At 37.5% G+C, this 14,490-nt stretch overlaps 3 protein-coding genes across 6 annotated transcripts; 1 reads left to right on the top strand and 2 right to left on the bottom strand.

Annotated features, from left to right (window-relative positions):
- Positions 1 to 671: 671 nt before the first annotated feature.
- On the bottom strand, positions 672 to 3,651 carry LOC125200824 (protein RTF1 homolog). 4 transcript variants are annotated; one of them, XM_048098601.1, is made up of 3 exons: positions 3,486 to 3,651; positions 2,889 to 2,955; positions 672 to 2,781 (listed from the first exon to the last, which is right to left on the bottom strand). In XM_048098601.1, exon 3 carries the CDS (start codon positions 2,763 to 2,765, stop codon positions 879 to 881), a length of 1,887 nt encoding a protein of 628 aa, XP_047954558.1. In that variant the 5' UTR covers positions 2,766 to 2,781; positions 2,889 to 2,955; positions 3,486 to 3,651; the 3' UTR covers positions 672 to 878. The 4 variants fall into 4 exon arrangements, with proteins under 4 accessions (XP_047954558.1, XP_047954557.1, XP_047954560.1 ...); XM_048098600.1 differs by having other exon boundaries at positions 672 to 2,771; XM_048098603.1 differs by lacking the exon at positions 2,889 to 2,955.
- Positions 3,652 to 4,043: 392 nt separating this feature from the next.
- On the bottom strand, positions 4,044 to 7,092 carry LOC125201346 (4-hydroxy-tetrahydrodipicolinate reductase 1, chloroplastic-like). The gene is made up of 8 exons (XM_048099418.1): positions 6,769 to 7,092; positions 6,399 to 6,636; positions 5,419 to 5,552; positions 5,255 to 5,329; positions 5,019 to 5,120; positions 4,582 to 4,691; positions 4,404 to 4,491; positions 4,044 to 4,272 (listed from the first exon to the last, which is right to left on the bottom strand). Exons 1-8 carry the CDS (start codon positions 6,997 to 6,999, stop codon positions 4,204 to 4,206), a joined length of 1,047 nt encoding a protein of 348 aa, XP_047955375.1. The 5' UTR covers positions 7,000 to 7,092; the 3' UTR covers positions 4,044 to 4,203.
- A 3,742-nt stretch (positions 7,093 to 10,834) lies between these two features.
- LOC125209480 (G-type lectin S-receptor-like serine/threonine-protein kinase At4g27290) lies at positions 10,835 to 14,440 on the top strand. The gene is made up of 8 exons (XM_048109083.1): positions 10,835 to 11,324; positions 11,794 to 12,594; positions 12,665 to 12,796; positions 12,864 to 13,000; positions 13,080 to 13,287; positions 13,461 to 13,698; positions 13,784 to 13,934; positions 13,999 to 14,440. Exons 1-8 carry the CDS (start codon positions 10,835 to 10,837, stop codon positions 14,305 to 14,307), a joined length of 2,466 nt encoding a protein of 821 aa, XP_047965040.1. The 3' UTR covers positions 14,308 to 14,440.
- Positions 14,441 to 14,490: the final 50 nt, after the last annotated feature.

The following is a 14,490-nucleotide window of genomic DNA, read 5'->3' as shown; positions in this document are numbered from 1 at the left end:
ACTTTGTCAATTGTGAATTAAAACCCGTGCCATTTCAAATGTTTTGATTTTTTGAAAACGGAGGGCATGAGTCAAAAAAAAAGAGTAAAATATGAGATAGAATAATTTTTTTGCCAATAACAGAACTGATTTTAAATAATTTGGAACGATCCGGAAAGGAATAATACTTGAGTAACTATGGGCAATACAAAATAAAATTCTTATTTTACTAACTAGGATTTATTTGAATATTAGACATTTAAATTTAATAATTAAGATTTTGTATGGCTATCATGTGGAATAAGATTTTTGTCATGTTATCAAGTCATTATTGTGTCTCATAACTTTGAAATGTATCGTGTTTATGTTGTATCTGTGTTGTTTGCATTCGAGCATATTGATAACAGGTCTTGTTCGTGTTTGACCTATTGTGTTGTACGTTGACCCAGTAACAACCGAACATGATTTGTAAGTTTAGATCTGAGGGCCATGCTGAGTCCATCACGTTTCGAGTGTGCGTGTTGTTTGTGTTCGATCATATTCATAACAAGTCTTGTTCGTGTTTGACCTATTGTGTTTTGGCGTTGAACCGATAACAACCAGCACGATTTGTCAGTTCAGACTTCAGGACCAGGCTGAGTCCCTCACGATAATTAATAATCACAAGGAAGCTAGAAGGCAGAAGACAAAGATAGAGCAATGAGGATATTATTGAGCAAACGATGTCCCCTTACATATAATGTTTGACAATTCTTGCAATAACAATCTTCCTTTCATCTTAGAAGTAGTCTTGCCATAACTCACTCTAGTCTGAACACACAACTGAGATAACATAACCAGTTCAAAGGCGAGTACGAAGCTGAGACGAAGACGGGGTAAAACAGCCGACAAGCGAGGATTCAGAGCAGACCCCTCCGTCTCTTATAGTCGCTGACGGTCAGGGTAAGTGCGTGTCTCCTCCCATCACTCTCAGGCACTCTCACCCCGAGAGTGGCTTCGATCATCTGTTTTCTAGCCATATATCCGGCTTGGGCTCCCTGAGGGCCCCCGAATTGCTGAAGCACAGCTAGCGATATGGGCAGTTCGAAATTATGTAGCATGTATGATTCAGTCCCTTGATCAACTGGAGCTCTTGTGTCCACTAACTTACCAGCATCTGCTGCTGCTTCAATGGCCGCAGCTGTAGCTTCCATTCCCATCTCTGCGAGACCTCCTCCCGCTCCATTGTCACTACGTGTAGCAGCAACTGCTTCATCATTCGGCACACCAGCAGCTCCTCCTCCATTGCTGTTCGCCACGTAATAATTCCTCGATCTAGTCCATCTTCTGGAGAAAGGATCATACCCGGCCTCTCCAGCTTTCAAACCAGAGTTTATCGGCTTCAGCTCTGATGCATTTTTGAAATTCTCCACCCTGTTCTTCCTGTTCATTTCTGCCAGCTTAATTGCCTTGGAGTCTTTCACCTGGACCCGGCGACTTGCTTCCAATTCTTTTAGCCTCGCCTTTATCCTATCCACCTCTACCTCATCATCGTTCTCCTTGGCTACTTCCAACGCCCTCCTCAGACGATCTTTCTCTGCTGCAACATTTAGCGGCCTCCACGTGGCTGATTTTTTCTCCTGCAGCATCTGCTTTACAGTGGCTGCAGAGTAGACGAATGAATTTGTTTTCTGGATGGCATCCTTCTTATCCAAAACATCCTGTTTTGAAGGCATGTGACCACCACTGCGCTCAACCTCCCTAACCCACTGATCAAACTCCTCCCTTAAAGGAGCAGCATCGGAAATCATTGCCATCTGCCACCTAGCAGCAGAGCTCTCATTGCCCCAAACCACATTCAGGTACTTGTGTGTAGTCTTATTGTCAAGCTTATACTGTCGATCAGGGTCTGTAGCATCAACATTCCGTACCACACAAAGCCTATAGATAGGACCAGTCCTTGACTTCCCAATTCCAACTCGCACGAAACAGCCAACAATAAGTTCATCAAAGAAGGGCTCCATGAACCACTTTGCAAGTTTTGACCTGCGAATTGTGATTTCCCTGATGTCTTCAAATGTTGGCACTTTGGACTCCGACAGAATCTTGTCATCATCACTATCAGCCAATCCACCATCACCTGTCAAATCTCCATCACTGCGAGATCCACTCTCGCTCCTGCTAGGGCTACTCAAGGTTGCAGAAGTGATAGTTCTTCTCTTCACAGGTGAGTATCGGCTGCCAGATCCTTTAGCTGACTCTCTTCTTCGTTTAACCAATTCATCCAATGCACCCGCCCTTTGAGCTTTCGACCGCATGTTACGTGTAGGCGCTTTAGGGGGACTTCCTTTTCTGTTGTCTTGGCCTTTCCTTTTTTTCAGCTTCTCAGTCAAATCTCGATCACTCCTCTTGGTAGCACGGGCTTCTAGTATCATTTCACGTTCGAGCTCAGTAAGCTTTGATAATTTTTCCCTGTCATCTTCATCCTTGTATAAATCACTCCCAACGGAATCATTGTCACTGTCACGATCACGATCATAATCATCTTTCTCATCACCTTCCTCACTACTACGGTCATCATCTCTATCTGCAGGGTCCAATCTCTTCTTTAGAGGCACCTGTGAGCCCGAAGGCTTTCTACTAGAATAGCCACGATCACCATCAGAATCATCATTTTTTGAGTCACTTCCATCGTCAGAATATGAGCCTTTTCGCCTCCTCCTCGATGGCGGAGATGAATGCCTGTTCCTCCCAGGAGTACTTGTCCTTCCTGCCGCCTCAAGGAGCAATTTCTCTAAGTCCGCCATTCAAACCTTAAGACACCTATTACGGATTAATCAATCGCTCAATAGCAAAAGTAAGCCTGAATAGAACTGTCAACAATGAAGCATATAAATCTAAAAGCCACGAGTTTGATGAGTAGCCATTACCAGAAATTTTCAAAAAAAATAATCAGATCCAAGCTCTACTGCTAAAAGCCACAAGCTTGATCGAAATCTGTTACACATCAAATTCCAATTCAGTAAAATCAAACGTTTATTCAGAACCTAATGTTGATCACGAGATGAAATCATTCAAAATTATACATTCGTGAATTATTATCAACCAATCTCACATCATATTTCAATATCTCACAAAACTTATAATTCCAATACAGGAAAAATGAGCTAACTTCCAGATCTCATCACAAAACCCCAACAAAGACTGGACTGAGATGTGAAGAAAAAGTTATGTCGGTGAAGAAGAAGTTGACCTGATGAACAAATATAATAAATGCTTTTGAGCTGAGGCTGAGTTTCACCAAAATTTTGCGAAGAAGAATGAATTATTAGAGATAGAAGGGGAAACGAGAGAGAGATGAACACGTAGTTTTAACCTATTCCCCAAATCAATATGGGAAGTCTGTACTGCATATTTTCTTCCTTGTACTAAATTCCTAAAGTAAACACATCTCCACACTGAAACGAGCTGAAATCTTTTAACTACGTCAGTGATAGGCAAGTACAAGCCCTAAAATATCTTCGTACCTCGAATAAATTGTGTTTCTGATCGAAATTGGCGAAGAAATTGAACGCCGTCGCACTATTTCACCCGCAATAACTCAATTACGGGCCGGCGACGAAGCGTGGGCGGCAGAATAACTCGAAATCGTTTGGGAAGATCAGCACTCAGAAGGCAACATGAAGAAGAAGATTGATGAGATCGTTGAAAAAGTTTTGCAACTTATTGATAAATTGCATGTTCGGTCCCTGAACTATGAAGTCTTCCAATTCCGGTCCTCGAATTTTGGAACTTCCTTTTCCATTTCTAGTTATAGATAGAAATTTAAAGGCAGTATCACGAAGAACTTAAACCCGAGACATTAATGTACCTTTAACTTCCTACTATATGATTAAGTATTTTTCCTTTATTGCAGCAAGATCAAGATCTATCCCTCCGTTGCCAACTGTGCTACGCCCCTGCGGGCATGTGTTTTTCCTTTACGCACACGTACATAGCCCATCATAGTTTATCTAACAATAATAATAGTGTAGTAAAAAAATCAAGCTTTTTAGGTGAATTAAATGCTTGTACTACTAAACAACTAACAAAAATAACTAAATTTTATTTGAATCGAAATCATAGTAAATTACATTATAAATAAATACTAACATAACTTCGACACATTAACCGCATTGAATACAAAGTGGCACGAAACCTTTCTGAGTTTTGTGGATATTTCCTACAAAAACTTTGTCGATTTCTTTATCTCATATTACCCTCACGAAGAACATCAATCATATCATAAATCCGCTTGTCAGCTTTCGATCTCACCTGCGTTTCACAAAATAGGCTTAAATTAGGACAATTATACAGCAATGGAGCAAAATGAATCCAAAAGGACTCCAACTTTATTTCTCAGAACCGATCGGATATTACTAGTAATACAACAGTCAACAGATTACCTTCTTGGCGAGGAATAGAGTGGCATCAACAGTACCCTCTGCATAGATCGATCTACCACATACGTTGTGCTGAAACTCAAAGTTGACCCTGCTCCAGTGGACATACAGATGTGATAATGAGAAACGTGCAATGAACTATTCAAGGGAATCCGAAATCAGAGAGAGGGCTAGTACTTACGTTCCATCGGGTGATGTTAGGTGGTACGTGTGAAATGCATGACCAGACAAATGTTCTTCGGGGACACCCACCATCTCAACTTGTAACTTAGGGTCCCTTACTAGTTGCACCTGATCCAGAAAAAGATTCGATAAATACAGTGTTGAAAAACCAATTACACCCCATATCTCAGTAAAATCCTTCCAAACACAATGTAATAAGCCACAAAAAACCTAGAGATATCCTGATTTCCCAGAATGGTGGGCATCTATAACTAAAATTAGCTGGTAATTGGATTATAGTAATAACTGATGACGAGTATGAACCACCCAAAAAAATGTTCCCAACCAAGACATATCAGCAACTCCTTCTGGACAGCGGTATTTAACTATGATACTTGCTTCCCAATGGTGCATGAAAAGAAGTAAGAACAGAGTACTTTTTAGCAGAAACACTACCTGCTCTTCGTCAAATTTAGCCCCCAGTTTCTGGAAACATGAGATGACAGCCTTAGCAGTTCCAGAAACATCCAACTTGCTAGCTTGATGAGACTCCATTACCTATACAAATGTTCAACAGAAGAGAGAGGAAAACGTAAAATGTCAAGCCAGATAGTTGCTACACGTATAACATAAAGACATTGTAAGATGTCATTAAGAACATGATAAAAAAACCATGAGTGTAGAGAATTTACCTTTAGATCATACCCAGAAAAGGCACCAGGAAATTGTTCTGACATAATTTCCATGGCTGCAAGAAATGCTACCACCTAAAAAATCAGTTCAAAAATGTTATTCATGTGAAATATGAGAGAATTTATGATAGGGAACAGAAAATCAGTTGCTCAGGACTGAGCACCTGTTTACCCATTTGGGGAGATATCACAGCATAAACATTCGAGTCACCAACAGTCTTATACAGAAGCTCCCTGTCTCCTCCAGTAGTTCCCATGACAAAGGGTACCCCAACTTTGCTATAAAGAGCAGCATTATCTGTATACCATGACATGAATTTTACAGAAGTTGATCGATATTGGATTGAAATATTAGAAGAAAAATAGGATACGGGACAAGAAACAATATACACATTCCTAGTCATGCATGAAAAGTTATCGAGAACTTAGGTAAGTAGGTAACCAACAACTTTAAACACCATGTCATCCAAATCAACTGCGAGTTGATATCAGTATATCAGCATGGAGGATTCATAGCTTATTATTCTTATCTTCTAAAATAGTACTCTAGAACACAAGAATAGCAAAATTTTCAGATAAGCCTAACATAACAAATTTCTGATTCTAAAAGTTTACTTAAGAAATTCGATAAGAGGTCAGCAAGAAAATGGTTGCTTAACAAATCCATCACCAGTATTCAGGTTTTTTATTTCTAGGAAAGCCTAAGGCCAGTATGCAATGAAATTGAAATCTTTTTATAGTAAAATGATGTAAAATAGGGGAGGATTTGAATACCTTACAATCTTCCATGTCTTAGACTCTTAGAACACAGGGGAAATGAGTATAAAATTACATGTTAAGCATAGGACATTAAACTATGCATCAAATGAAATAAAAAGTAACAGAGAGGATTAGATTAGAAGTGTCATTCACAGTTAAATTTTTGCTTCAACTCCATGCTACATATTTTTCAGAAAACAAGCTTTGCATCAAGACTAACAAATAGGCATGAGGGAACAAATAATCCAATCATACGAACAATCAAGACATAACTCTATGCAATAGTATAATCTTAGTTGTGTAACACTGCAATATCATCTACTGGAATGAGATTCAAAGGTGTTCTAGAACTTGTTCAATCAGTAACCACTCAATAAATGCTTACCATTCACAGCAGCTGGCACTGTGTAGTCCACTACAATCAAGTCCGGATGATCCTTAAATGTCGAAGCCAATACAGATTCTCGGTCAGACGGACCGTGAATTTCAATCTGCATCCCACCGAAATCCAGGACCTTCCCTGCATCCTCAGGACCGCCTAACGCTACAGGCACCGGGTTAAGCCCCGCAGCCATGGCCGCTTCAAGCACAGCCCTCCCCATTTTCCCAGCACAGCCATTTACCTACAGCAAACATAATAAATTCCACCAACAATGAGGCTATAAAGCAGAATTCAAATGCTCACTTCTACATTCACTAAAATCTCTAATTGGATTAAAATCGGAAACAACTGGATGAAATATACAGAAATCTACCATTATCGAAGTTCCAGCATTCCTCGGCTCAGGCGTAGACACCACCGCGGCAGATTGCGCGGAGCTGCTTGCCATCGCGATGAGAGATTTTTTCGGAATGGGAGTTCTGCAGCTCAATTTATTAGCAAACGTATTTTCGATTTTCAAATCAATGCATGGATTCTGCAAATTGCTGTATTCTCGACGAGTTGTGAAGCTTGAGTTTAACGAGGCTCTCGCGAGAAATGCCATTTAGAGAAGACGAAGCTCGACGGCGACGGGAAGCGGCTGAGCTCAGCACTGCGGTTGGCTTAGGGTTTAAGACGAGTTAAAACTTCTGTTATTTGGTAAATTGCTAAAAAAATTAATAGTACTAAATTGAAGTTTATGTTAAAATTGAAAATGAAAATTTATTTCTATAGGATTTTTTATTTAGTTTAGCAGTTTTTTTATCCTAAGCAATGTACTGTACGTTCCCTCATAATTTAGGCAAAAGTTTTCTATATAGAGCTTAAAATGAGAAAAATAGTGTTACTCACATATGAAAAAGACTCATAAAGAATTATCAAAAATAGAAAAAATGACTCGACGGAGTAATTTATAGTCAATTCTTCAGTTCTTTAGTCAATAAAGATATTTTCCTAATTTTCTCACCTATCTCTTATTCGTGGATTACTTCATTCCATCTTTTCATCTTCTTCAATTATTTTTCTGCATTTTGATTCTCCATTTTTCCCATCTATAGTAGATTTGGTTCATCCTCACTCAAAAGCAGCCTATAATCGTATTAAATGTAAATGTAAATGTAAATGTAAATGTAAATGTAAAGTGTTATGAATAACTTCAAGTAGATTTATTTAAAAACCTAATCATTTCTCCCTCTTCTTAACTTTTTTTCACTTTCCATATTTTACTATTAATTTCATCTCTCACCTCAATAAATATATGAATATGAATATTAATTTATCTTCAAAACCTTTCTCTTTTGCAAACTTTATAAAATATCTAAGCATGAATATATGATGGTATTTTGATTGAGTATTTTTTTTTCAAAACTCTCATTTATATGTCTATACTAGTATTAACACATGTGCTATGCACGGGACAAAAAATTTTTAAATAATAATGGTATATTAACTTAAAATAAAGAATATAGAGTAAATAAGTATAAACATATATTTACAGATTATAACTAATTAAAATAAGTATTTGTAATATTATAAACAAAAAAAAATTGTACAATTGTACTTCTCTCAGCGCACCCTCAAGAAACATTTTATATTTTAGCAGATGATTGTATACTATTTTAATTTTTTGATATGAGTGAAGTATAAAATAAAAGAAATAACAAAAGAAGAGATGTGTGGATGAAATAGAATAAGACATACAAATAAAGAAAAATGTAATACTACTATTTACAAAAGAATAAAAAAAAAAAAAAAGCAAACTATTTGAAGGAATAAATAGTTCACCAGTTTCAATTAACTAAATCAACTCAATTTTAACTATGTGTACTTCTAGTAATTTAAATATAAATATATTTATGAATTATTACCTTGAATAGGTTTGTGTTAAAATGACAACCCATTCTAAAATGACACTGTGACACCGCTTATACAGCAATATTATAAACGCTACACAGCAATATTACAAACACTACACAGCAATCTTATAGATTCTTGTATAGTGTGTCGGATATTGAATGGACAATAAATATTGCTAGATAAAGACCAACAAATTGCCGACCGTCTTTTTCCATAATTTTTTTATTTTTATTTTTGCCACGTGGCAGCTTATTATTCGTCCACGTGTACAAATGATTGGCTAGGAATTGTGGTATGGTGTTATTTTAAGGGGTGGTGGCACCCTAACATGCCCCTATATATATATTTAAGTAGTTTCAACATATTTAATTAAATTAATATATTATATACAAAATTATATATTACTATACACAAGAACAATTAATGTTATGCAATATCGTTCTTTGTTTAATAATGATATTAATTTAATTTCACTTTATATCATTATTTATTGGCGTTTCATAATTACTTGGTTTAGCCACGTTTGAATTCAATATAAACATATTTCAAAATTTTGAGAAGTAAAAAAAACATAAATATGAGTAAATAAAAAACAACTCAATCTATACAACACTTAAATAAAATTACTTAATTCAAAAGATTAATTCAAAAAATGTAAAGTCCAATAAATTAAAATTTCAAATTAAAACTTAGCATGAATATAATAATTGAGCACAACACTTAAATTAATACTATATTCTATTAATAAAAATGAACCCCTACTATAAATTGCATAATTTTATACCATTATTTGAAATCAAAATTATACTAAAAAAACCAACTAAATATATTAGATAAGTAAGATAAGATAATATAATATATTCAAATACTTATGAACGGAGTACTATTTGAGGCGAGGTTTTAGCGATTTTTTTTAATGTTCATCAATCTTTCAACTCCGCTTATTAAATGGTACTCCCTCCATTCCTGAAAATTTGTCACCTATTTTTATTTCCATCCATTCCTAAAAATTTGTCACCTTTCACTTTTACCATTTTTAGTAATGGACCATACATTCCACTAACTCATTCACACTCACATTTTATTATAAAACTAATATATTAAAGTAGGATCCACGTTCCACTAACTTTTTCAACCTACTTTCTATTACATTTCTTAAAATCCGTGCCGAGTCAAATAGTGACGAATTTTGAGGGACAGAGGGAGTAGTATACATTTTATCTTTCCTCTTGAGTTGGAGTAACACCAAATTTTTTTTAAAAACATGTATATTGTTCTTGGTTTGATATTGATATTAATTTAATTTAGTTTTTTATCATTATTATTTTATAGTATTTTATAATTATTATTTAGTTTAGCCAAATTTAATTTCAATACTTGATGATATATTTACATTCCACAAATAAAATTCAACACAAATAAAGATCAAATATCACACTTCATGAACTAAAATACCAACACAAATGAAGCCCAAATAATACACTGGTAGACTAAAATACCAACACAAATAAACCCAAATAATAGTACTCCATAAATTAAAATTCCCTACAAACCCTACATGAAAAAGCGGCGCCTCCCTCTGCCTCTCCCCTAAATCGGCTCCATCTCCCTCTTTCTCTCTCAATCGGCGGAATTGACTCGTGCATCGCCGCCACGCCGGCAAGCCTATCAGCCTGCATCGCCGTCATGCCTCACCGCTCCTCCATCGCCCTTCCTCTGCCGGTCTCCTTGTTCGTGCTCAGGCAGAAAATGACGTCCGGCGATGTGGGAATGGAGGGAGTTGTGCCTTAGGGTGTATTGTAGAACGACAGCTGCTACTCGCCATCATCAAACGCCGTCATCTCCTGCAGCAGGTCGTTGGTCCGGATTCGTGGGCAGCGTCGCACAGCCGTACTCGCAACCTTGCCGCTGATCAGATCTTTTCACCTTCTTCTTTTTCTTCTCATCTTTCTCTCTGATTGCATTGAAGTTTATTGTTATTTGTTTCTGTGTTTGGTTTATATAGAGATTTTGTTGCGTTGGTTTATATAGAAATTTTGTTTCTAGTTTAAAGATTGTCTGATACGCTTTGCAAGGCTACAACTCTTTATTTCTTGAAAATCGTCGCACAGCTGTTATTCACTAAATTTCTCTCTCTCTTTTGAAGACTTCTTGGAAACTGCTGAAAATAGTCTGCAGTCTCGATACATACAAAAGAATTAGAAAATAAATTCCAAATTAAATTCTAAATTGGGCTAACTGGATTTACCAAAACAACCATCTCACATACATATATTTTTCCCGCCAAAAAGGATATTACAGAAATTTCACCCAACTGTCACTTTAGATTAGTAAGATTTCAATAACGATGGATAGTCTAGGTCTTCACTTTGTGTTGACTCGAGTAGCTTGCTAACAAGGCAACATTGGACGACCATTAACCATATATAGGAGTACTAAGTAATTATTCATAGCCCAAAATATACTCATCCACACATGTTGTTTTAGATATAAATTTAAAACTAAATCAGAAAGTGTTCTTCTCCTTTGTTAATTCTGCACAAATGACCATGCTATGCAGCAAAAGCAGCACTATTAGCTTTAGCCTGTCTCTGTTCCTATTCACAACCTCCTTTATCTCAGCTCACACCATCACAACTTCTCAAACACTAAGCGATAACCGTAACGACACTCTCATCTCATCCAACGGCGCCTTTGCCTTGGGCTTTTACAGCCCACGGAGCTCCAAGAATCGCTACGTGGGCATATGGTACAACAACAACATGAGAGACAAGACCGTGGTGTGGGTCGCCAACCGAGACGACCCGCTCCCCGATCGATCAGGCGTGCTCAGAGTCGTCCCACCAGGCCGCCTGCTCCTTCTCAACAACTCTACCAATGCTAATATCTGGTCTACTAATACGTCACGCAACGCTCAGCACTCTCCTCTGGCACGTTTGCTCGACTCTGGGAATCTCGTTGTGGTGGATGAAAGCGACGAGAGCAATATGATATGGCAGAGCTTCGACTATCCAACCGACACTTTCTTACCAGGTGTTAGTATGCCTTGAATCTGTATAGTATGCCTTGGAATTTGCTATGCTACGTCTCTGTTTTGGGTAAATCTGAATACAATCTTGATACATATTGTTATTTTTACTTTATAATTATATTTTTCGTTCCTTTTCATTTTTTTTTTATTATGTTTTTCGTTTCTTTCCATTTTTTTAACTATATTTTTTTGTTTCTTTCACCATATTCATTAATCAATTTTGATAAAAATATCATATCTATTCTTAATATATGAACTTATTGATAATTTTTCATTTTAATTATATTTTCGTTTCTTCCATCTTCTTTCATTTATTACTATGATTATATTTTTTCAGATGATGTTACCACGATTTGTTCTTTGTTTACTACCCGTGGACGTAACCAACACAATGTTGGTGAACCACGTAAATCTGTGTCTCTTTACGTTTCTGTTTGTCTCGATAACAGCTCTATTCTGTCACAACACCAGGGATGAGGCTCGGTAAGAACTTTGTGTCCGGGCATGAAGTCTACGTCTCGTCGGCTAGGAGCAATGATGATCCGGCAACAGGTGGTTTCACGTATCGCTGCGATCCCAGTGGCTATCCGCAGACTGTGATCAAAGAAGGTGACTCGTTCCGATACAAAGCAGGGCCGTGGAATGGTGTTAGCTTCAGTGGCACACCGAACTTGGTGAGAAACGCTCTTTTCACGTTTGGAGTGGTGATCAACGACAACGAGGTTTACTATAACTTCCAACTCCTCGAAGATGATGTGTATACGAGGTTGGTGCTGAACGAATTTGGCGTTGGACAGAGATTGATCTGGTCTAATCAGTCCCAAAGCTGGAAACCTTATCTTGCTTTTCCCAATGATAACTGTGATTCATATAAAGTGTGTGGTGCATATGGTATTTGTAGCACTAGAACTTGGCCTGAATGTTCTTGTTTGGATAAATTCATGCCTGCCAAGCCTCAAGGTTGGAATGCTGGTAATTTTTCGAATGGATGCATTAGAAGAACCCCATTGAACTGTGAAGACGGTGGCAACGGTTTTCTTAAGTATTCAGGTGTCAAATTGCCGGACACGGAGGGTTCCTGGTATAGCACGAGTATGAGCCTTGAAGAGTGCATGGTATCTTGCGCGGGAAATTGCTCGTGCACAGCCTATGCAAGTCTGAATATAAGCAACGGTGAAAGTGGGTGTCTACTCTGGTTCGGTGAGCTTGTCAACATGAGAGAGATTTCGCCCGGACAAGATATCTACATCAGGTTGGCTAAATCTGAATTAGGTATGAATTCAATCACAAGCCTTACTTGGTTTTTCAGATAGTTTTGATGCCAATGTATTCTTTCGTACAGGCTCGAGAAGTAGGAAACGAGAAATAATTATAGTGACGTTGTCGGTGGCAACGAGTATTGTGCTGCTAGGCCTGGGCTTGATTCTATTTTATTGTGTTAGAAAGAATCCGGAGCATCAACAACAAGAAACAGGTGAGACGGTGATGATTTATGCAATGCTTTTCTTCGTTTTAACCCTTCTTTAACCCTCAATTTTCAGACAATCCGAGGAATTCTAATGAAACTTACGAGGAGCAAAAGATACAAATGTTTGAATTATCCACAATGATCAGTGCTACTAATGGATTTTCAGTCAGTAATAAGTTGGGAGAGGGTGGATTTGGGCCGGTTTTTAAGGTAAAGTCCATATCGCAATGTTTTACTTCTTTGGAGAAGTTGAAGAATAAGAATTCAAATAACTACATTATTGAACTAGGGATTGCTGGAGGGACAGGACATTGCTGTGAAACGACTATCAACAACTTCCCTTCAAGGAGCACATGAATTCAAGAATGAGTTAATCTGTATCGCCAAACTTCAGCATCGAAATCTAGTCAAGCTTTTAGGATGTTGCATTCAAGGAGAAGAAAGGATGCTCGTTTATGAATACATGACCAACAAAAGCCTCGACTTAATATTATTCGGTTAACGTTCTTTCACATTTAGCATCCACCTCAATTTTATAGTACATCATAGGAAAGAACTATGATGTATAAATCACACATAACTGTTGCAAAGTTTACCAAAATGAGATGTAGCAAATCTTTATCAATTTCGTAAAAAAAAATGTGTTTATATTTCCTCACTTTTATGGCAGATCAAGTGAAGAGAAGGACACTAGACTGGCCAAGGCGCTTCGATATTATTAATGGAATTGCTAGAGGCCTTACGTATCTTCATCAAGATTCCCGACTTAGAGTTATCCATAGAGATCTCAAAGCCAGTAATATATTACTAGACTCAGACATGATTCCAAAAATATCAGACTTTGGCCTTGCAAGAATATGTGGAGGCAACGAAACTGGAGCCAAAACAAGCCGAGTTGTAGGAACATAGTATGTATACGAACCTTACTACGTTACACACCAAAATTCCAGTTCTCTGCTTGCTATCTTAAATCCTTGGTAACACTTTTTGTAGTGGCTACATGTCCCCGGAGTACACTGTAGACGGCTTATTTTCAGTTAAATCAGACGTGTTTAGCTTTGGTGTTCTGGTGCTGGAAATCATAAGTGGCAAAAGAAACAGAGGATTCACTCTGGTGAATCATTGCCACAACCTTCTTGGACATGTAAGTATTCTCTGTTCCCGTCTTTCTTCATTATGGAAATCATCCTTATAATGAATGATGACAGGCATGGATGCTTTACAAAGAAGAAAGGTCACTTGAGCTAGCAGATTCTTGTTTGGAATATTCAAGCTATTTATCACAAGTAGCGCGATCGATACATGTGGGTCTTTTGTGCGTTCAAGAAGAGACGGAAGAGAGGCCAAACATGTCTTCAGCAGTGCTGATGCTGAACAATGATGGGGTTCTGCCCCAACCAAAACATCCTGGTTTCTTCACAGGAAGAGATGTAGTAATAAGAAGTGAAACATGGCACAGCTCTAACACTGCTGGTACCGCTAATGCAATGTCCATTTCAATGCTGGAAGCTCGTTAAACAAATTCAAACTAAATATTACAGATTAAATTTGTATAATTACAAAAACAAGTATTTGTGCATACTTTGGTAGTGTCCCTGTTGTTGGAATTTGAGTTGAATGAAAAATGTAAGATTAACAATTCCAAGCTAAGGCATTTCTTTCGGAAAATCACTTCCAAATCCTTCAATCTAGTGGATTGC

The sequence above is a fragment of the Salvia hispanica genome, chromosome 1, assembly GCF_023119035.1.
Source record: "Salvia hispanica cultivar TCC Black 2014 chromosome 1, UniMelb_Shisp_WGS_1.0, whole genome shotgun sequence".
Lineage (NCBI taxonomy): Eukaryota > Viridiplantae > Streptophyta > Magnoliopsida > Lamiales > Lamiaceae > Salvia > Salvia hispanica.
The sequence above is the reverse complement of the archived record's forward strand: the minus strand, read 5'-3'. Positions and strand labels throughout refer to the sequence as shown.

Bases quoted from the DNA above. Each gene is read 5' to 3' on its own strand.
- LOC125209480 (XM_048109083.1), top strand. From the start codon at position 10,835: ATGACCATGCTATGCAGCAAAAGCAGCACTATTAGCTTTAGCCTGTCT. The intron at 11,325-11,793 runs GTGTTAGTATGC...TCACAACACCAG, and splicing joins AACCGACACTTTCTTACCAG to GGATGAGGCTCGGTAAGAAC. The intron at 12,797-12,863 runs GTGAGACGGTGA...CTCAATTTTCAG, and splicing joins GCATCAACAACAAGAAACAG to ACAATCCGAGGAATTCTAAT.
- LOC125200824 (XM_048098601.1), bottom strand. From the start codon at position 2,765: ATGGCGGACTTAGAGAAATTGCTCCTTGAGGCGGCAGGAAGGACAAGT.
- LOC125201346 (XM_048099418.1), bottom strand. From the start codon at position 6,999: ATGGCATTTCTCGCGAGAGCCTCGTTAAACTCAAGCTTCACAACTCGT. The intron at 5,330-5,418 runs GTGCTCAGTCCT...CTGATTTTTTAG, and splicing joins CTCCCCAAATGGGTAAACAG to GTGGTAGCATTTCTTGCAGC. The intron at 4,492-4,581 runs GTAAGTACTAGC...CCACTGGAGCAG, and splicing joins CTAACATCACCCGATGGAAC to GGTCAACTTTGAGTTTCAGC.